Below are 22,038 nucleotides of genomic sequence, written 5' to 3' on the forward strand. Positions count from 1 at the left end.
ATCCTACAGGTACGCAAATCCTAAGGGTTGATATTAATATTTATGGAGGCAAAAAGAAAAGGTCAAGTTAATTTTTTATCCTTCGTGTTGTAGGACAGTGACTCATCTTCTCTTTTTTTCGCTTGCAGGTACGACATCATGAACCTGCAGTACATCGAGCCCAACCGCTATGACTATGTCCTCATTGGGACCTGGCATGAGGGAGTGCTCAACATCGATGACTACAGGATTCAGATGAATAAGAGTGGGATGGTCCGATCGGTGTGCAGTGAGCCTTGTTTGAAGGGCCAGATTAAGGTTTGCCTCAGACTCTAACTTTCTGCTATAGAAATTGAATCATCAGTGGTTTTTTCCCTAAGCCCAAGCAAGCTTCTTTCAAGCCAAGGGGTAGGACTTCCTTTTCTTCAGGAAAGCCAAAATTATAGAAATACTCCTAGATTTACATCTTACTCTTACAATCCCACATACAGGCCTATGTTTTCTAAAATTGCCCTTTGTAGAGATGCAGAATCTTCTAGTGTGACAGGATTTGAATTTCACCTTATGTGAGAAAGCACAGAATTTTCATTTAGTCATTGCCTACAACATTCAGTGGCTGTGATTCACTTGGGGGCTGATCCTGAAAATAACGTGACCCATGGGAATGCAGTATTTTGTTCCAGCAAGAACACCTGCAAGAAAAAGGGGAAAAAATGCCTATTTGTGTCTTGTGTTCACAACAGGAGGTATGGAAACACAAATGAAATCACTCTGTGTTTACCAAACAGTAGCACTTGTACCAAGCTACAAATAATTTGCCACCTGCCATGTCTGGATGACATAAAGACATGTTTCACCGGTATCAAAATTGTATGGATGCAGTAAGTTTAAAATGGCAAGAAGCCCATTCAGTAAAATCACCTTAGAGCAGACCTTCCTTTCTAATTTCATGTAATAAGCACACTTGCAGCTTTTTAATTCTATATTGCTAATCTAAGCAATGTGATTGATGATTTGGCAAAGGAGTAGTGACATATTCCAACAGTCTTGGAGGGGAAACATTATCGTTATTTACTACCCTCCAAAACATCTCTTCCCTGTTTTTGAGATTGTGCAGTTTGTGTATGTGTGTGTATATGTAAACACCATGCATACAAAATGCCAGCTTCGGCTGCCATTGAAGTCTATTGGAATCTCTCCACAGACTGCAGGAGGAAATGTTAACAAAAAAAGCCCACAAAGCCAGCATTCAATAAAACAAATATTTTGTGTTTCACTACTACACTTAGCTCTGCATATAGATGGATAGGAAGATCCTGGAGAGAAGGCTTGATTCCTCCTTTCTGGTAAACAGAGCTGAGTCTTTGTTGGAACCCCATGAGCTGGAGAAATCCTTAATCTTTCTTTTAGCCTCAGCATAATGGAACTAGGAATCAAGACAAGAAAACCAGCTTTTCAACATTGGATCATTAAATTTAGCAGCTTCACAGCAAAGAAAGATACAGCTTTCAGGGACATTTCTCTCCAAAAGAGCTGTTCTGAAGCATGCACTTGGTCACTGCATATTGGTTTTATTTTCTACTAGGACCCATTACATCCTTTAAGCAGTAGATTTTTTAATTTGCTCTTATTTGAATTTCTATTTACACTAGTGTAATGAGCTCCAAAGAGACTTCCATGTAAATTGGTATTTATGTGTGTGTGTGCACTTGTGTGTGTATATTTATATATCTATCTATGCATGAATCACTCTTTGTTCTAACCTTTGACTTTGTTTATGGGTTTTGGTATGCAACAGATATTAAGCGTGGGCTGAGCTACTTGTCCTGACCTGAACCATCTCTCAGATTAAGCCTTTTCTCAAGCCTGACTGAAAAGATAACACTCACCATGCCTCTGTACCAAAGAGAAAAAATGTTTTGTACTTTTAACTCAGACTTGCTACCCCCAAAATTAAATAGAATTCTCCCAGAGATTATCCTTGAATTCCTAAGCACAAACTTTAATATGTAGGGGTAGGTACAGAATCAGGATTCATGTTTTCTAGTTGTTTGAAATGTGCCATACACAGGGATCCTGTCATATTTTAAACAGTGCAGGTGGTATCTGCTGGTTGTCTGTGTTGTCTTATAGAGGATCATAGCTGAGGATGTATTTTGCATTACAGGTGATCAGGAAAGGAGAAGTGAGTTGCTGCTGGATTTGCACTGCTTGCAAGGAGAATGAATTTGTTCAGGATGAATTCACATGTAAAGCCTGTGAGCTTGGCTGGTGGCCAAATGCTGACCTGACAGGTAGGGATGTGTCCCTCCAAATGCATTCCCATTTTACGTGGTGTAAGAAGAATGGTGCGTGGTGGAGAGTAAGATGGCAGTATGAAGAGATATTAAAGGCAAATATTTAAACGCACATCCTCATGCAGCTTAGGGTACATTATAAACTGTTTTATCTTTTGGCTCAGTTCAACAGCACTGGCAGTAAAGATGGCACAATTTCTACGAAGAAATGACATTGTCTGTTCCTCCTCTTCAGTTAGCATAAGCACTGATAAAGCTGTTAAGACTGCTAATGAATTCAGCAGCATTTGCTGCAATTTTAGCAGTGATTATCACAAAAACGCAGTGCATCCTTGTCAGATTGACTTGATACTCTTTCTGATTGTTCTACCATGCAATTAGTAATACTTTATCTGGGATTTCAGAGGCCATTCAGCAACTGATTACCAGACTTTTGTTCGGTATAAAGATCATTCTTACTGCACCTGCAAGCAAGAGGAATGTAAACAAAATCCTAAGAAAGGCTGGCAGAAGAAAGGGAAACAGCTAGAAGTGGTCTCCCCTGTGTATATGCTTTGGATGAGTGACATCTTTCTGCTATTTTGTACCTGTCAGGGTCAACCTCCACAAGTGCTCAGGGCTTTGCAGTAACCATTACCCCAAGAAAATAGATTTAATGCACTGAGAAACACCACCCTGACCTTGGGGGTTGCTTTGCATCACTGTAGAAGGCTACTGGCACTTCTGCCCCGTGCCGCATCTGCAAATCTTGGCTGACAGTATTCAGCAGGGCATCTGGCTACCTAGCTGAAGATCAAATGTGCAATTTATCACATCTTTGTCCTTTAACATGACTGGCTGGGAACTAGATGTTGCTTCAGCATTTAACACATAGATGAAGTACTCAAACCTTAATTAAATATTTCCAAGACATACTGTTCAGCTAGCCACTGAACTGAGGTGAGCTTTCAGATGATTTAGAGAGGGAAGGCTGCCCACTTCTTCAGCTAAAAATATATTATTAATCACAATAAACTGGGAAATTTGATCCATTGTTTATCTTAGTTTTCTATGGAAAATAAGCTACAGCCACGTCCCAGATGGGTGTGTATCTGTCTATATCTCATACCTCTCATCCCAACACACCCCCCCACCTCTTGCTGTGCAACTGAACCTACTTCAAACAGATTTGTCAGGGTACAGAAATCTCAATGATCATTCAGTGCCTTCAAGTTTCATACAAGTTGGTTATATGAAGAGGAATTCTTGAAAAACACTGGTAAGGCCCCTGATTGTGGAAAAACCTCTTGTATTACTAGACACCAGAAAATCTACAGCATCTTTCATAAATATCCTGACCATTGGAAAAGCTCATATTCAGCTCTCACCTCCTAGGACACCAGTGTCTGCTAATTTTAAAGGAGATATCTATAGACAACTGGGTTCTGTTAGTCTTGGAGCTTTGCAGAATTGTTTGTATCTACTGTTCAGGGAAGAAAACTGGGGCTTCTTTTTAATCAATAAGGCAGAACAAGAACATAGTGAGAGATCAATGTGCACTTGAGCAAATATGGTTCAGTGCTATCAGCTGCCCAAAACAGCTCAAAAGGGGGCATGTCAAAATGACAGGCACTGCTGAAAGGAGCTGAGGAAAGCATCAGTGCTGGAAGAAATCTCAGGGGCATGTTGCAATCTATTAACTTTTAATGAAATCAGTAGATGACCTGCTGATTTGTGTTTCTTCTCAGCAAGGAGACTGGACTGCTGCTGTTCTAAAATCACAGTAGCATCAGCTAAATGACAGTGTAGCCATTGACTGATTTCCTAGAGAACATCAAAATGGCAATCTGCTCCTGCACAGCTTCTTCATTCTGTTTTATTCGGGAAAAAACTTTTTTTAACCCCTGCAATTCATTTACTTGAATAGCAGTACAAAGTTGTGAAGAGAAGCTGATGCCATACAAACCTTTAGAAAAGGGAGATTAATAGATAAACGCTGGTTCCTGAATTTTGTGGGATTCACTATTGGTACCATTTAATCTGGAATTATCTTTTCTTGCCAGGATTTCTCCCATCAAATGTGTTTTTATAGCTTGCCTTTGTGTGTTGTGTTCATACCCTGACAGTCACCATACTATTGACGCAGACATTAACATCTCACATTTCAGCTAATTTTTCCCTTTTCCTTAAATATTTGACGTTAAACATGTATGCAGTTTTAGTCCCATTTTCCATCACAGGTGAAGGCTCTAAAATGCTTCGTCCCTTTAAGAAATGTGAAGCACGTACTAACCTGTTTCCTAAGACGTGCTTTTCAAGGTGCTCATTCTTTCTGTTTGAAATCAGTCTCTGTTGCTCAGCAATCCTTTCCTGACATTTTAATGTTATTTTTAAATGTACAAATTTTTTATAGATTGCTTCTCCTAAACATGTGTTCAGTGAAGTGGAGTCAGCAGGCACAAAGGATTTCTCACCACAGATGATAAAAATGTGACCTGACAAATAGTCACTAAACCCAGTATCTTAAGGCCTTGTGCCAAGAAGAGATATCTTTTATAGTATTAGAATCTAATATAAGAAGAATGAATGTGAAGCTAGTAAACCCAATTTACATAAATAATCTTAAATAAGCAATAAAACGGGGTAGGACAGGAAGCTATATAGAGTTATTATGAAAGGAATAATAAAAGTTTGGGACCATCAGTTACCTGGGATGTGTTAATGACCTCAGAAAACATCCTGGATTGTCTTATTGGCCTTGCAGTATGAATATATTTTTTTTAAATAATTACAAAAATCAATTAGCCTTCTGCCCTAGGAAATGATTCACGGTTAAAGTACAGGGGAAATAGTAGAAGAAACCTAACAAACAGCTTTTTACTAGAAACTGAGCTGTGAATCTTTTGCCACTAATTCTCTGATTTTTTTGAAGTGTGGGTTAGCTGTTGGGTTTTTGGTGGATTTTTGTGTTGGATTTTTTTTTTCAGCCTCTAAGTACACCATTTCCTGAGTATCCTCCCCCAGTCTCAACAAGGTTCCCTAGCCCACTTTCTCCTAGCTGGGAAATGACCCACCTTCACAGGCGCTGACAACCAACAACTGTTTGCTGATACAAGCAGTGCAGGCAGCTTTTTACAATGTTTGTAGCATATGTGGCTCTTGGGGCTTGCTGGTGCCCAGGAATTACACTAATTTAATGAAACAGATTTCTAAGACCTTACACAGAATAAGCTTAAAGCTTAAACTACCATGCTGAATCAGGGCTAAGGCTCTGAAAATATTGTTTAAGATGGAATAGTATGAGTAAAGCTTGAAGTTACTAAGCTTAAAACCTGTGCTGAAACTTAACCCTTCCAGCAACCACAGACTGGCTTCTTGTTTAAGAAGAGCTCTGCATGTATTAATCAATGAGCAGGAAATTCTGATTCTTAGTCTTTTATTAAACCAAAGAAAGAGCCAACTTCCACTCAGGGCTGCTGCAGTCAATGGCCAGAGGTTCTCACTTCCAATAAAAAGCTTTTTCTTCTTATTTCATTATAAAAATGCCAGTTGGAAGAACAGGTTTCCTCACCTATCTGCATCTTGAACAGACCACTTTGAGCAAAACAGAATTCCTTTCCTTTATAAAATATGACCTTCAGCTGCACATGCTAGCATTTCTGTTGGGTTTGATGTTACAGATAGCTGTAACATCATTACCTGTAGTTAAGTAGTCAGCATTACCTGTAGTTAAGTCAGCAGGATACTCAGAGATTTGTCTCTTTGGAGTACAGAATTATAAGACATTTTTTCAGTTTACATGACATTGGCAGACATTAAAAGTTTGAGTGGAAATTTTCCATGTCAGGACTTTGCCTCGGGCTGATTTTTTTTTTTTTAATTTAAACAAAAAACTTTTTTTTTTCTTCTATTTCTAAAAATGAGGTTACAGTAAAACTGTTCAACCCTAATCCATACCTCTGCTTACTTCTATATTTGGAAGGAAGGACTTTACACTTTGGTAGAGGTATCAGCTGGTAATTGTGTGTCACCCTGTGGAAAATGCATGCAAATTGAGGCAAACTGTGGGTCTCAGAAGCTTTTAATTCATAGAACTTGGTTTCTGTAGATATACTCCATACTGAGGAGGAAGGGGCTTTTGTTCATCACAATATCAGGGCCCTTGCTAAGATTTAGCAGCAAAACAGAGGAAAAAAATGCCTCTTTCACAAGCTTGCTGACACCGCTGCTTTTTCCCTGCTCTTAACTGCATCCAACACCCCAGACAGGCAGCAGTGACAAGCTGGACCAGCAGTGTGAGTGGTGGAGACATCTAGGTGGAGAGGGGGCTGGCTAGGAAGGAGAACTGAGATGGGGACAGTGAGGGACTGGGAGGAAAGGTACCTGAAAGGTCGAGAAAAGGCACAAAAGGTGAGCTGAGTCCAAGGGAAACTGGACGAGGACAGAAACAAGAACTAGAAGAGGCCATGGGTATTTACCCTGGGATACAGAAACACACTAAAAGCATTTTGGCACTGCCAAAAACAGAAATTAGGACATTTCAGAATGAAGGTTTTCAGTAACTCAATTTCACAACTGTACCATCCTATTAACATGGAGGATTTTTTCTTCTTGGTAATGTTTATTGCTGGTATTTACATCTTCAGCACAGTGAGGAAGGTAGCCAGAGACTCCTTTAAATTGAGTGTGGGAGAGAGCAGTTAAGTACCATCTGAACTGATTCCTATGTTTGCACATCTGTACTAGTCATAAAAGAGACTCTTTCCAGTTATTTTTTGAAGGCATGCATATTTCATGGGCTTGGCTTTTCCATAAGAATTGAATTACATTATTTAGAGGAAAAACAATAAGCAGAGGGTTTGATAAAACAAGAATAAGGTAACGTTAAGGACAAAAGAAAAGCAGAAATACACTGAGAACATACAGTGTCTATGGTGCAGTTCCATTACAACTTTGGATTTTGTCATGTGAAGGCGGGGGAGGGGGGTGGGGCGGAATCTTCTCAACCCCGGGTGTCTGATCTGTCTATCAGCGCCCCAGGAAAGCCGAGACCCTTGTGCCCGACCAGTCTGTCAGTGTCCCGTTACAGGGACCCTTCACTGAACAGTCCCGCTGGGTCGGAGGGCAACTCGACTGCCTTGTTCAGGGAAACACCCCAACTGCATCAGGGGGACCCTCAGCGGGTCCTCCCGCTTTACCTGAATGTGTTACCCACCGCTGGCAGCTGCGAGCGCCCACAAAGGGCTAACGGTAACAGGTTATGGAATAACACTCTTTATCAATATAAAATCATGACAATTAAAGTTAGTGATCACTGGTGACAGGGACTGTCTGAAAAAACAAGCTTGAAATGATATACAACCAAACTACGTACAACTAAATTATAATCACTAATAACAGTTAGCATGAGTTAGTTATTCAACATGCACACAGTAGGTGTCCCTATGGGGGAGCAGACAGGTTCAGCCCGTCGACTGATCCCAGAAGTTACGATGGAGTCTTCCCTAACTTCTCCCCTCATCTGTCCACTTATACTCCATTCATATTCATTTTTCATACACAGGATTGGTTACAAGTTTTTCGCTTCTGATGCAAATCAGTACGCATCCTCAGATAGCGCTGCTGAAGTTCTCTGCTAACTGCGCATGCTGCTCAAGTGGGGTTTTGCCCTCTTCTGGGGGGGCTATTTGAGCTGGAGGTTATGATCTCTCACTACCACAATTATATTTGTCTCATTTTCATCTGATTTTCTGTTGATGTCAGTGGATTGCAACACCTTATCATCCTGTTTCTTCTCACAACCAGAACTTCCCTCACTTGAAGGCTTCTTTCTGTGTAACTTAGATAATGGTGTCCTTTTCACCATCTGTCCTTTGTTTCTCATCCTCCCCAAGGCTGACTACCTTGATTAGAAGTCCCTTCATAACAACTTTAGAGAGTGAGTCAGCTTGACCTAACTTTATGAACACTGAATCAGAGTTGGGTAATCTGGGCGTTTAGGCAACAATTCCCCCCCGCCTCCCCCTTTGGACTTATTTCAGTCCAGGACTAACCCATTTCCATCACATTCAGGTGGAGCTTGGGTGACTCTAGTCACACATATTGTTGTTACCGACTGGTATCACGTGCCCAGTGAGGTGCGGTAGTGCCTTGGAGGCAGGTAACTTTGGGCTGGAGGGGTGCGTTGGTATTACAGTGAGATCATTTCATCTGAGGAAAGTAATTTTGCCACAATGGCTGGCTCAGCCACGGACATCTCACAGATTCTGCATGTGACAGCTGCTACGCAGCTTATCAGCTGTGGGTGCCATCAGGTTCCCACCCCTGCAGGGAGCACAGCAGAGCCTGGCCGTGGGGTCTCCACTCCGCTCCACCCTCCCTCACTCCCACCAGCATGTGCTGAGCTGGCAGGGTGTGTTGCTTAGGGAGCTGTGGCGATGCAGATTCTGTGCATGCCAACCATCCCAAAGGTGATAGCTGTATTTTACCCTAAAAAGCTTTCTGTAATACTACGCTTCTGTTAGCACCCAATTTTCTCTAATTGCCCCCCTCAAGGTGATTTTCCCACAGATTTATTGTCATTTTTCTGCCCATAGATCTCTAATTAATTTATACTATTTATAAAATCACCCTCACAAAAATGTTGTGGTTCAAGTTATAGTGGTTTTGATATAGGTTAAAATAAGGTCGGTCAAAAAGCTAACTATTTTGATTTGTAACAATCCTTTCCCTTCTGAAATAAAGGGATGGTGCTGAGTTTTCTGGGTTCTGTTCCCAGCTCTGTCTCTGATATGCTGGGCTTGTCATCTCAAGAAAAATATTCAGAAAATTTCCAAATCTCATTTCTTTTTGTAGTGTCATGAGCAAATGTTTGCAACACACAAAACTGATGGTTGTTTTTTGAACATGTTTAATCCAAACTTTTCCATGCTGCAGTTCACTCCTTTGTAAAATGGTTGCAATAAACCATGGCATGTATGTAGGCATAAACTGATGTTTGAATTATATTGGGATCCAGAAAAAAAGACCTTTCTTCAGGCAGCTACCTTTCTAACACTCTTGTTTCTTTTCTGTACACTGCAGGCTGCGAACCCATCCCTGTAAAGTACCTCCAGTGGAGCAATATAGAGTCTATTGTGGCTGTGGTCTTTTCCTGCCTGGGGATCCTGGTCACCATGTTTGTCACCCTTATCTTTGTGCTCTACAGGGACACCCCTGTTGTCAAATCCTCCAGCCGGGAGCTCTGCTACATTATCCTTGCTGGCATCTTTCTGGGTTATGTCTGCCCTTTCACCCTTATAGCTAAACCCACCACGACATCCTGCTACCTCCAGCGCCTTCTGGTGGGTCTCTCCTCTGCCATGTGCTATTCTGCCCTTGTGACCAAAACCAACCGCATTGCACGCATCTTGGCAGGCAGCAAAAAGAAGATCTGTACCCGCAAGCCACGCTTCATGAGCGCATGGGCCCAAGTAGTCATCGCCTCCGTTTTGATCAGTGTGCAGCTGACACTGGTGATCACGCTGATCATCCTGGAGCCCCCAATGCCCATCCTCTCCTACCCCAGCATTAAGGAAGTTTACCTTATCTGCAACACCAGCAACCTAGGCGTCGTGGCTCCTGTGGGCTACAATGGACTCCTCATCATGAGCTGCACGTACTATGCCTTCAAGACTCGCAATGTGCCTGCCAATTTCAATGAGGCCAAGTACATTGCATTCACCATGTACACCACTTGTATCATCTGGCTGGCCTTTGTGCCTATCTATTTTGGCAGCAACTACAAGATCATCACCACCTGTTTTGCAGTGAGCCTGAGCGTGACAGTGGCGCTGGGGTGCATGTTCACTCCTAAGATGTACATCATCATAGCCAAGCCTGAGAGGAATGTCCGCAGTGCCTTCACCACCTCAGACGTGGTGCGTATGCATGTCGGGGATGGCAAGGCACCTTGCAAGTCCAACACTTTCCTCAACATATTCCGGAGAAAGAAGCCAGGGGCTGGAAATCCAAAGTAAGTGGTTAAATGCAGGTACACGTCTATCTGTATATGTCCCTCTCTTTGTCATCCTCTCTTGGTTGACCATAGTCTGCTCGATAGTAAGGTATGTAACAGTTTTTCAACTCATGTGTAGCAGAAAAGATGGAAATGATCTTTTAGATCTAAGCCTTAGATGGATATGGACATGTCGCTGCTCATTTTCTCTCCTGCTCTAAAGGCAGCCGTGTACACAACTCCCTCTACCTCTGGGGCAGGTCAGGCAGTGGCAGAGTAACCAAGGTCCATTTGCAGCTTCTCCCATCTCTCCGTGCATGTGATGGGGATCTCACGCACCTACGTGCATTTACTCTGCGTTATGTTCAAACTGAGGTGATACTGTAGCCTTTGGGGAAAGGGGACCAGAAACCTATGTCTGAGTGGTTGTAAATCACATGTACTTGTCTAAGGCTGCTGGGATGTGTGCGTGAAAGTTGGGGATTGAACATCAGTTTTTAAGGTAATGTTTTGTGACAGTCCTCATAATTGTGATTCAAAAGCACCCTTCATACTATTCCTGTGCTCTATTTAATATTCAGAAATATGAGCAATACGCTTAATCATCGTTAGTGTAAACTTGTCCATGTTCTCAAACCCAGTGTTGGTGCGAAAGCTGCAGAAGTCAACTGATGGTGAAAATGAACTTGCATCTACATCTATTGAACCTGTTATTTTCCTTGCTAATAATTACAAGCAACCCAGCTGCAGCAGAGGGAGAGAACTGTTACTTCAAACAGCATTTTCCTGTGAGCAGCTGTCTGAACATTTGCATTCTTCATTATCTTATTGCTTTTTAATCTTTAAAGAAGCACCATAGGGCTAGACATGAGCTTAGATTATTTTTGTCCCAATTAAAAAAAAATTACAGAATAATAATGAACCAGTGAAGTCTACATTTCTGAGCTTCCTGATAGAATTAAAATTCAGTTAATTTCCACTATTTGGGATCTGTAAGTTTCTCTGAGTCACTCCAGTTGGTTTGTGTAAGAACTGTTTTCATATGTTGTGGAGATGGAAGGGCTAAGGATGGAGGCAATACTGCAGAAAACCCATGCTCTGGTCAATTTTGCCTTTATGCTACTTCCATACTTTTTATTTTGTTGCCAGACAGGGAGTCAGAAGAGAAGGGAACGGAGATGTAAGTAACCCAAATACACAGTGCAGTGTGCCACAGAGGCCATGATAAGACTGCCAGCTCCTAAGCTAGGCAGAGAGGGAGCTGGGAATGGCAGGCAGCCCTTGGGAGGCCCCCATGCAGGGAGATGGCCAAAAATGTCTGTAGCTCAAAACGTTGAATTCCATGCAAATAGGAAGCTAGAGCCTGATACGCCTTCCTCTGACTCTCTGGAAGTTGGATGGGGTCCTACATGTTTGTAAGAAACTAGTGTGGTATCTCTGCAGTGTAGTCTCTGGCTAATGCTGTTGGTATCTTTAAGATGATATCAGACAGAAACAAGGACTATTGAGTATTTCAGATCATGAGAAACTTAATAACTAATTCTTTGTTGTGCTTACTGTTCTACTTTCACCAAAAAAAATAACCTTAAAGATCCAAAAGCAATATACCTAGAATACAGTTCATAATGTGAGAAAATATTTCATCCTGTTCAAAAACTGAGCTTCCCCCTCAGCATTGTCACCCTAAAACAACAACAGGGCTTACATGAGCTTTTTAGGAATTTGTTTGTTGCATGATTTTAGTAAGATTTTCTTGACCTTTCTGTTGAGTCTCTGTGAGTGGTATAAAGCAAAAAAGTTCTACAGAGTTTTAAGATGCTCTTCTAAACTAAAAGTTCAACACCTAGTTAATATGCTTTTTTATCTTAGGCCAAGCCTCCAGATCTTCTTACACAGCAAAATCCCAACCTCTGACCTAAACCTTCTGTGCAATAACTGCTAAGTTCTTCACCTAAACCAGCACAGATGTAGAGGCATGCTGGGCTTGCTGATGGAGAAGGACAGCATTCCTCTCTGTACATGGACATGAAGAACTGAAAACAGAGTAGCATACAAACACACAGCTTTGGAAATAAAGTCACACGACAGCACAAAAAACAATTTCAGGGCTTTGGAGGATATTGTAGCTTCAAGCACAGTCCATTGCAAGGCTTGTGAGGACATTGCGTTGACATTAATAAAGTGTCACTAAGGAAACTAAGAAGGAAAAAGCAGAATTTGCTAGAGCCTTTGAAGCTCCTAGACAGCTCCAGTGTGTGTGGTCAGGTCCTGCCTGAAACAGGACTTGAAACTACTGAATGTGCTTAATGCCCACAGGAATGGCCTGCAGGCGGATTGTTGTCTTCTTTTTTTTTTTTCTTTTTTTTCTCCATTTCCTCTCAAATTCTGGGCTTTATTTGCTATTTTTTCAGTAATTAAGATCCCTGAGTATGTTGCTCTGCTTCTTCATTCTGTAATTGTCCCTCCCTATGGCCACATTTTTCTGTGTCTAAGTGGCTAGCAGTGCTTCATTCAAGATTTCTTTTCCAGCTGTCTTACAACTTTTCATCCATTTTCTTGTTATCTCTTCTCTTTTTTAGATTGTTTTTCTTTTTCTACTTTTCAGTTTTCATCTCTTTTTCTGTCTGTATCAAACCTCTCCTCTGCTAATCCAATGAATTCCAATTCCTAAACAGAAAAGTGGCATCCATCTAAATTAAATTTGTGTGCACATACAGAATTAAAGTATGGAAACTAGTTTACATTTACAAGGGCAAGTCAAACTTATGTAAGCCTGGATAAAGCACTCACATGCAATGTTGTGCTGTTAGTTTAACTAGCATAACCTGGGGACTAGAGCAAGCCAAGCCACTCTTCCTTTCTCCTTCCTAAAGTAGAACAAAGGAATTAACTAGGGAAATCTATTAACATAGGATCTATTAGTCAATTCAAAACCTTCAGCTATGTCTGGTGCTAATATAGAGGTCAGAAAGTCCTCTTGAAAAATGTCTGTCCCAGCTGCATCACCAAAATAGTTTCAATGAAAATAAATTGTTTAGTAACACTTGTCTTCACTTAAATTAGTTAAGGCACTCATTTAGGTTAAGAGCATCTCTGTCACTTCCCAGGTGAATGCTCTATAACTGGACTATGCATTGTCCCACGGCAATTCTCCTCCTTTCTTTCTGTTCTTGACCAGCAATGTGTCCTGGAACAGAGAAAAAAAATCCTGATGCAAACCCTAGAGAAATACTTTGTATTCTTCTGTGAGAGAGCTTGAATCTGGGTCTGAGAGATCCCTTGTGATCCCTTCAGTACCAAACTGCTGCCAGTCTCTCCCTCTTGTCAAATGAATATTTAACTATGTATAAAAAATGGAACAGCTCCATCAGGAGATATGGAAAGAGAGTGATATCTGCTGTTTTTATTGAAGCTTTGTGGGGACATTTATTGTTAGTTTCATGCTTTATGACTTTACGAGATCCTGGCTGTTACAGGATGACGACATAGCAGCATTTTTAGGAGAAAATTTTTAATCTTATTTTTTCTCCCTTAGCTGTGAGATTGTATCTTTCGGATGCAGATCTTGCCATGATCATTAGCCTTGTTCTTGACCACAAATGTTACTTTGGTCTACAAGGGTCAATCAGCTTGAAGAGCAGCACTCCTGTACAGTGCATGTATGATCACTTCCCTGAGGAAGCAGTGCTCCCTTGTGTACTATGTGCAGAAAAAATAACCAGTGACACTGAAGATGCTGATCTTGAAGAAGGTTCAGGAAACACCTTCTCCAGCCACTGTTTCAAATGGACCCTACTCAATGTGAAGAAGGCTGAAGCCAGGCCTGCAACCTGCAGGTCTATGCTGTTACTTTCCTATAGTCCACACACACACTTCAACCAGAATTTGAGCCAAGGAGTTTTCAAAATTCTTTTATTCCAATAAAAAGTGTCAGGCAACCCAACATCTCCTAGTACCTTCTCCCTGCTTCCTTCATCCTTCCCTGTTCTTTGTCCTCTCTCCCTCTGTGCTGGGTCCCTATATACAGATTTTTAACTGGGAATCAGGTTTCCCAGTTACCTCTAGTAACATGTGTCTGTTCCCTTACCAAGGCTTAGGGAACCATCTGCTTTTTTTTTGTCTTGCCAATTATAAAATTATCTCCAGGTATTCTTAAGTTACTCTTTCATTTTAAGCTGACTTGCTGAGTTGCCATTCATCTTCAGCAAGCTGTTCTGACATACTGTTTTTCTGGGACTCGTTTCACTTGGCGACTCACAGTCCACAAAGGCTTTTGGACTCCTCAGCTCCTTCATTTCCAAAGCCTCCCACAGACACACAGTGAGGGGAATCTCATCACAAGTACGTCCAGAAGGCAGGACATTTTGTTTCACTGTTTTTCCATGGTGGTGGGAGGAGGCAAATGCACAATGCAACATGGCAAGAGTTGGAGCTTCCAGAAATGGAGTAAATGTTCAGCATGTTCAGTTGCAGTCACACAAATGCAAATCTTTTACAGCCGCTCACTTGATCCAACCTGGGTGCCTCGTCATAGGAAGAGATGCCCAGGAGTATTCCATCTTCTTGCTGTCGCGTTACTACTCCATGCAATCAATACGACACCTTTAAGTAGGAGGCTATGGAGACAAGGGGGGAGGGGAAAGAAGTGTGAACATAAGATGTAAGACCACTTTTCACGTAAGTAAAACAGTGACTTCTGTCCTGACTTCTGCAGGCTATAGTGTGTGAAATTGAACAAAACTAATCTCAACCTGGCACAGCTGCACAAAGAATATTTCACTCTGTCTGGCTGAAATGCATCAAAAGATCTGAAACAAGAAGATTTAGTGGAAAGTGCAAGGAGGATTAATAATAACTGGTCACCATTGTACCTTCTCCCATAAAAGAGAATATATTGTCAAACTCCTGCACTTCAGGACACAAGCCCAACCTGAGAAGTCTACAATAGATTTAAGTATTTTCTTTGGTTGTAAATTATGTCACCTAGCCGGCACCATGTAAGAATTATCTTCAAATGCTTGTTATACCGATTACTGTCTAGTGTAGTTTTATCTTCTTACGGCATTGCCAAACCAGTGTATAGACAACTGCTGAATCTACTAGGAAACGGTAGGCTGGCTTGTTTTGCAATTTAGAAAATTGATGTGGTGGGTAAATTTCTCGTGTCCTGCAGTAGTATTGCATACACAATAAGGCATCCCTTTATTTTTACAGTTACAGACTTAGAAAATGTCAAATTTCAAGGCATTTTCAAGAAGGCCTTTAAGCATGCTGGGCCTGCACAGCCATCCTGCTGAGGCTTACCCCAGAGGGAAAAGTCATATTACAGAAGAGAGTTTTGAAACAGCAGAAAGGTTTTAAGCTCTTGGAACTGGTAAATACAAAGATTAACAGGAAAAAAAACCAAAAGATAATAGGGAAAATGATACAGGTGAGGTTAGGTTATTAATTTAAATAATTTCTTTGTTGTTGTATATTTGATCTCTCCATTAACCTGGCAATAAAATGTGGATGTCCAGCTCTGATTTTGGTGCTGACTCTGTAGAGCAGTGGCACCGTGGGGTGCAAGGCGCAGTGCTGGGTTGCGGCTGTGCAGCTTCCAGCTCCCTGCCAGGGCACAGGGCTCCACAACCACAGGGTGCTCGGTTTGACCTTGCACCTCACCCAGAGCATATCATGGAGGAGTCTGCTTCCTTTGCAGTGTGGGTGAAGATGTGGCATCTCTGGCATGGTTCCCTGGTGCCACAGGGAAAGCAGGTGGCATCCTGGTCTGGCCTGACTCACCTCCCCATCGCATCCTTCCCTGGGGTTTCCCTAGCTTCTGTATGCAGTGTAGTTCTTCGCCCTTTTCTGAGGGTGCAGTGCATTTTTGGGAAAGCACTGTGTATGCTCACAAGGATAGCTGAAGGTTTTAATGCCAGACATCTCTCTCTCAGCAGTTGGTATGTTTGCTGGCTTCGCTGGGCTATTTACTGGGATTAAACCATTAATGATTTTGTGGACACAGCACTGTGACAGGTAACAGCTCTTACCCAGTTATCTCATGTATGTGATGTGAATTTCAAATAAGAAAATTTATCAAACTCAGTCAAGCTGTTCAGTCCTTGTCAGTATATTGATTTAAGTGAGTATTTAAAACTCTCAGAAGACAGCTACGAGTTTCCAAAGGGACTCTTACAGTTGATGTTAAAGAATTGGAAAGAACACCAAATAAAGGAGTCTGAAACTTAATAATCCAATAGCAATCTCTTCTAGCCCTGCTGCAGGGTTGTCCATTAAATCTGAGCTATGTAATTATATCTAATATTGTCCCCCGTAGCCTTGAATTTGCTTTTGCTTTAATAGATATGATGTAGTTCTGTCCTGTGCAACAAAAAAGCACAGAATAGGTGATAAATAACTCTGAGATGTCACTATCACACTTACATTCTACCTAGTTGTTTAAATGAATGCTAAAAATCATATTTATTTAAAAAACCAGGCATGGCAAATGCGTATATCAAATTGTCTATCTGTGTATATATGTGCAAGATAACCAGTCTGGAGACAGAGGATTTACTTTTTCCTTCTAATGAGAAATAAGGGGCAAGGCTGCATTAGGCACTGCAAGTTTTCCTTGCAAATTATCCCGGCTAAAGGGAGTCCCAGCACATGCATAACCAATCACATGTCACTCCTGAGGCAAGCTGAGGAGAAGGAGTGGGGACAGATATGCAATATGATTGGGACGCTTGTCAGCAAGTACAAGCCAAGAGTTCTGGCAGTTTAGGCTTATCCGTCTGGGTTCCTTTCTGTGACCAAACAGAGGCTGCTCAAGACTACGTTTGAGAGAAATAAATCAGAAAAGCAATGAAGTTCAGCAGCACCCTCCCAGTAAAAGCAGTGAAGATAAAGCCCCCCCCAGACAAAATCCAGGCTATATCAAATGAGTTTACAGGGCACAGTACCCGCACCCTGGGCTTCCATCCAGACCTCTGTTTCTTCATCACCAGTCAGAGCCACATTTTATTTGGATGGTCCTTTTAGGGGAAAGGGCTGTTGTGTAAGGTTTTATGCAATTTCCTCCCTCTCAGGAGTTCCCGGTCCAGGGCAGTTTTGCCACTTTCTTTTTCATGGATGTTCGCAACTCTGTTCTCCCAGGGAATTTTGACAGGACATAAACCCAAGGAATGGTCTCTGAGTGCAGCCTGGTTCTTACCAAAGGACTCCTGGAGAACTTTGCTTTACAGCTCCTTCTCTTGTTTTGCTGCTCTCAAGATGCTGAATCACAAAATGTTGTTTTACTTATGGGCACTGCTGTAGCACCAGGTTGCTTTGTGTAATGAGTGTCAGTACCTAAACAAAACGATGCATAGATACACAATCACATCAGAGGGGAGCTTTACAGTTATGTATCACAATCTCTGCTTCCTGACTGAGGGGAAGCAAAGGCAGTACTACAGAAATCCTGGGGAAGACTACTATCTTTCTTGGCATAAAACACCGGAATAAGGACACCACTTGTAATTTAATTTCTTGCTTGACTGGATCACTTATTACATTTCCTTGTAATTTTGTATTTGTATATATTATTTATTGCATTTTTATTCTGAAATGTAGTCATTACAATCCAGTTAGGATGCTACAAAAATACACCAACTCAACAGTGAGTGATACAAACAATTGTGTTCACATGTAGGTATAAGCAAGTGATGTTCATCTGCTTAGCACCATAATCTTATGTTGTTTTGGTTAGAATTCTCTCTGTGAGAAAAATAAAGAAGAAGTTTTCTCCTTTTAAGAGTATCAGGTAAATAAATAGGTGTTGAAGTTGGCATCCAGATAAACACTTAAACCCCTGGATATTTTCCTATATTACATATAGAACTCAAACTCCAGCTCTCTTAGGCACATACTTAGGAAAAAAAAAAACACCAAGCCCTGTTTGGGGGGTGGGGGGGTGGGGCGGGGGTAGTCTGAAATATTTTTAAATGCATAATAGCATTTATTTATTTAATCTAGCATTTAAAAATGTCAATGGAATAAAGAACTACAATACAAGTCTCCTAGAGGCTACTTTAAGATTTTTTTAAGAATGCATTTTACCTCCTTCCTATCCTCAAAGGTGTGATAATTCAGCACTGTGCCTCAGTTATTCGCCTCCCCTCAGCAGAAGAAAACAGAGCTGTGACATTTCATGAACACATGATAATTCATGTATAAATACTTGCTAGAATAAACACACAGGGTATTCTGCAAGTGTTTATTCTGCAGGGATCTCTGAGCCACCATGTAATTTCATACATCTTTGAGCTAATTTACAGGTGAACAAAAATTTGGGTACTGAAAGATATCACATGGATATATGATATTCTCTGTGTAAGGATAAGGCTATAAAACAGCACAAGCACTATACATACGTACGTACAGTTAATATAGGGGTTTGGGTTTTTTCCTCAAATTAAGTTGTAGTCTGAAAAATATTCTTGATTCATCCCAGCAATTCAGTGCAAAGTTACTGCTAATTTATTTAATCCTCTTTAATGCTTAGGGACACACAAGCACATGAGATCCCAAAAGAGGACAGCACCCTTGGATGTCACCTCTTTCAGAAAGGCATCTCATGTTCTGGCTTGTTCATCGAGCTTACTCCTGCCTGTGATGAGTGCTCCCTTTTGCTCAGGAGTGACCCACAAAACAAAACACTGCAAGACAAACTGCAGATGTTGCGAACATATGCTGACAGAGCACCTGATTTTTAGAAGGGCTTTGTAATTCATAGGTGAATCACACCCCCAGAGAGAGAAGATGGTCCATCTCTGTTAAAGGACTGAAGACATGTATGGTTTTCCACCCTGCTAGAAACTAAATTGTCTGAGCAGGAGTTTATCTTGATTATACAGGGTTAGTCTCAGTCCATTATTGCTCTGTGTTTCATTAGAGAAATATCTTCAAAGTCCTTGGTGGATGACACTAGCATATAAGTTTTGTTTGCTGTGGGAAGAAGCCTGCACATTGCTCTGTCAGTTGATTAGTAAAGTGTTTCAAAACAAATTTGTCAGGGTGATGCCTGCTGTCACCAAGGCACAAAGACCTGACCATCCTGACTTACATTGTCACTAATCTGGGAATTGTCTCCACACCTCTTTCATATCCTAAGGAAAGATCTGAAAAAATTTCTTAACAGCAGTATCTCAGTAGCTCCCCACCACTATTTGTGCTCCCAGAGCTGGGAGTACTTTTGACAATGGGAGTTCTACTAAACTTTGGAAACAAAAGTCAAGCAGTTTCAGCTTACATATGCCTCAACAGCGTGAACCACTGCCAACTGCAGTAGCCTTTGTGAGACCACAGCCTGCACACCTTTTGTGTCTCACCATCAGCAGCACCTGAGTTCCAGTTATTACAGGGACAGGACACAGCACACTAGCCAGGCACCTGCAGAAGCCCATTTTTCTTAAAATACCCACAAACTCAGACACATTTATTCACAAACACCTGTACTACCTCCTACAACATTTAATGCCATCCTAACTTTTCTATTATTCACCTTACTTCATAGAATGCAGAAGAAGATGCAGAGACTGGTGCTGGTTACGATGTGCGGCAAAGCAGGGGCTAACTTCTCGTGTACTACTCAGTCCAAAATCTGGGTGTAGTCTTTCCTAAATGCCTGTCCCACAGATGTTTGTACTGGAGCAACTTTCTTTCTTCTCTCTCTCTCTCTTTTTTTTTTTTTTTTTTTTGGTCTACGATGATTTAAGAGTTTATGAAGGGAAGAGTGAGGAATTTCCAAATCTCCATCTTTGCTTCCTGCTTGACTTTGATTTTTTTTTAGCTAGTATGGGTTGAATTTTTTTCACCTGTCTTCTGATACTGTTTTCCATCTTTCCTAAAAGCACTGACAAGCATTCACACCTGGAGCAGAGATCTGATCACATTGTTCTCCCAGTTCTTAGTTCTGTGCCACCAGGACTCTGAATGGGTAAAATCAGCATTGCCAGATCTTTGTTTGGGGTTTCCAGGCCCAAATCTGGAAGTCTGCAGAACCGACTATGACAGATTTCATGTCCATGCAGAAGCCATCCACTGTCAAAGAGTCACTAATAAGCATGGCCAGCTACAGAAGTTATGTTCTCTGCTATGCCAAAGGACTCCAAGAAACCACTTTAAGCATGGGTTGAAAAGGAAAGTATATTTTAGCAATGGAACATCTGCCTTCATATTAAAGTTGTTAAAGACTATTTAATTTTGAAATAACAAGTCAGCTAATTCTTCAGAGCATATATGTACTCTGGCATTCAGCCTCCCACACCTGACAAGCACAGGTTGAAAGGCATCACTGTAAACAGCAAACAATTGTGCAGGCTAGAAGTAATCACACAATTTGTCACTTTAAAGCCCACTTGAAAACTAAAAAGTTCCAGTTTTATTATTACAGCATTATAAACAATTCACCGTTTCTAACTTACTGCTTTAGTTATCTCTTCTTAAGCTGTTTCCCCTTCTCTGCTCTGTGGTTCTTCTTCCGTGGCATGCAGGATGTGATGTTCTTTCACCCTGTATAATTAACCTTACAGAGAGGGGGAAAAAAAAAAAAGAATTATTATCTGCTGGATTCTTCTCGAGCCAGATCTCAAGGTCATAGAAACATTAACATCAGCACCAGAGAAGGTGTCCCTGCTGCCCCTGGTTTAGGGAACAGGGGTGAGAGTTGTCAATTTCAGCAGCAGATCATTAGATCAGCTCAGCTGTGCTGCAGCACCACAGCAGGAGATGTCAAAGCTGATCTTAAACTCGAGCAAAACAAGTGCCCCCGATCTGATTTTAGCAGCTTCTCACTAGTAGATGCTTTGCTGGTGTTTGCAGTTTCAGTCTGATCGGTCCCAGAGAATCACAGGTTCAGTTTAAATGCCCATCTGCAAGCCATCTCTTAGCTAGTACATCCTTCTCTTTACCCAGCACTATTCATTTTCCCTCATCCTTAGTGTGTTAAAGTTCGGAATGTCTGCTCTTGTTGCTTTCTTAAAGCTCTTGTTGCTTTCTTAAAGCTTTTGTTAGTCTTCCCCTCTACTTCCATGGGAAATATTTTGTTATAATTCTCTTCTGGCCATTTGTTTTCATGGCACAAGCTAAATCATTTCAGATGGTTCAGTTCACCTGTTTTGGCTGGCTTGCAAGCTTTGCATTCCCAGATCAAGGATTATCTGGAATTTGAGACTTATCCCTCATTACTCCAGTCAACTAACCAGACAGCCATCAGCAAAACACCCAAGAAACAACCAACCAAATGAAAAAAGGCAAATCCCAGAGTCTGTGTAAGGCCCCACGGAGGGATGATCTACCTTGACAAGGACTGACAAAGGGCTATGCTTGAAAACACAGCCACAGCAGCACAGACAACTGCAAACAACGCCCAGCAAGCAGATGGGAAGCATTAACCTCCCCGAGCCGTGCCATGGGCTGTGAGGCTGGGCGGCAGGTTGATGGCGGGAGCACGCAGGGGCAGCCGGGTGTCTCCGCAAGGCCCTCGGAGCTCGCAGGCGTGCTGCCTGGGCTCACGGGGTGCAGTGGGAGCTCGGGGGGGTGCGTAGTGGGGGCTCATGTGTGTGGGCGGTGGCAGCTTGTGTGTCTGGGCAGTACAGGCTCCTGTGGGGTACAAAGCGTGGCCCTGGGACTTCTCCGTGCTCCCGTCAGTGAGCAGTTCTTCCTCCTTTACTTTCTCATATCCTCTCAAACGTAAGGCTATACATATTTCTTAATCCTTAGGGTTATAGAAATTATCTCAAAAAATTCTCCTGCCACTAT

General features: G+C 41.7%; 1 protein-coding gene and 1 long non-coding RNA gene across 8 annotated transcripts in view; one reads left to right on the top strand and one right to left on the bottom strand.

Moving 5' to 3' along the window:
* The window catches only part of GRM1 (glutamate metabotropic receptor 1), a 198,803-nt gene that overhangs the window by 157,674 nt on the left and 19,091 nt on the right, over positions 1-22,038 (top strand). For all 6 annotated transcript variants that reach the window (XM_080388235.1, XM_080388236.1, XM_080388240.1 and 3 more), the window contains 3 exons: positions 129-297; positions 2,147-2,273; positions 9,339-10,269. In XM_080388235.1, coding sequence (XP_080244361.1) covers positions 129-297; positions 2,147-2,273; positions 9,339-10,269 — 1,227 coding nt within the window. The remainder of the gene's footprint in view (positions 1-128; positions 298-2,146; positions 2,274-9,338; positions 10,270-22,038) is intronic.
* The window catches only part of LOC308064204, a 37,788-nt gene continuing 26,031 nt past the window's right edge, over positions 10,282-22,038 (bottom strand). The window contains exons 3-4 of one of the 2 annotated variants that reach the window (XR_013928289.1): positions 17,450-20,803; positions 10,282-14,867 (exon numbers count right to left, since the gene is read on the bottom strand). This is a non-coding gene — a long non-coding RNA (uncharacterized lncRNA). Of the gene's footprint in view, positions 20,804-22,038 lie in introns of both variants that reach the window. The other variant, XR_013928288.1, reaches the window with a different exon arrangement.

Source organism: Falco punctatus (assembly GCF_963210335.1).
Source record: "Falco punctatus genome assembly, chromosome: 5".
Lineage (NCBI taxonomy): Eukaryota > Metazoa > Chordata > Aves > Falconiformes > Falconidae > Falco > Falco punctatus.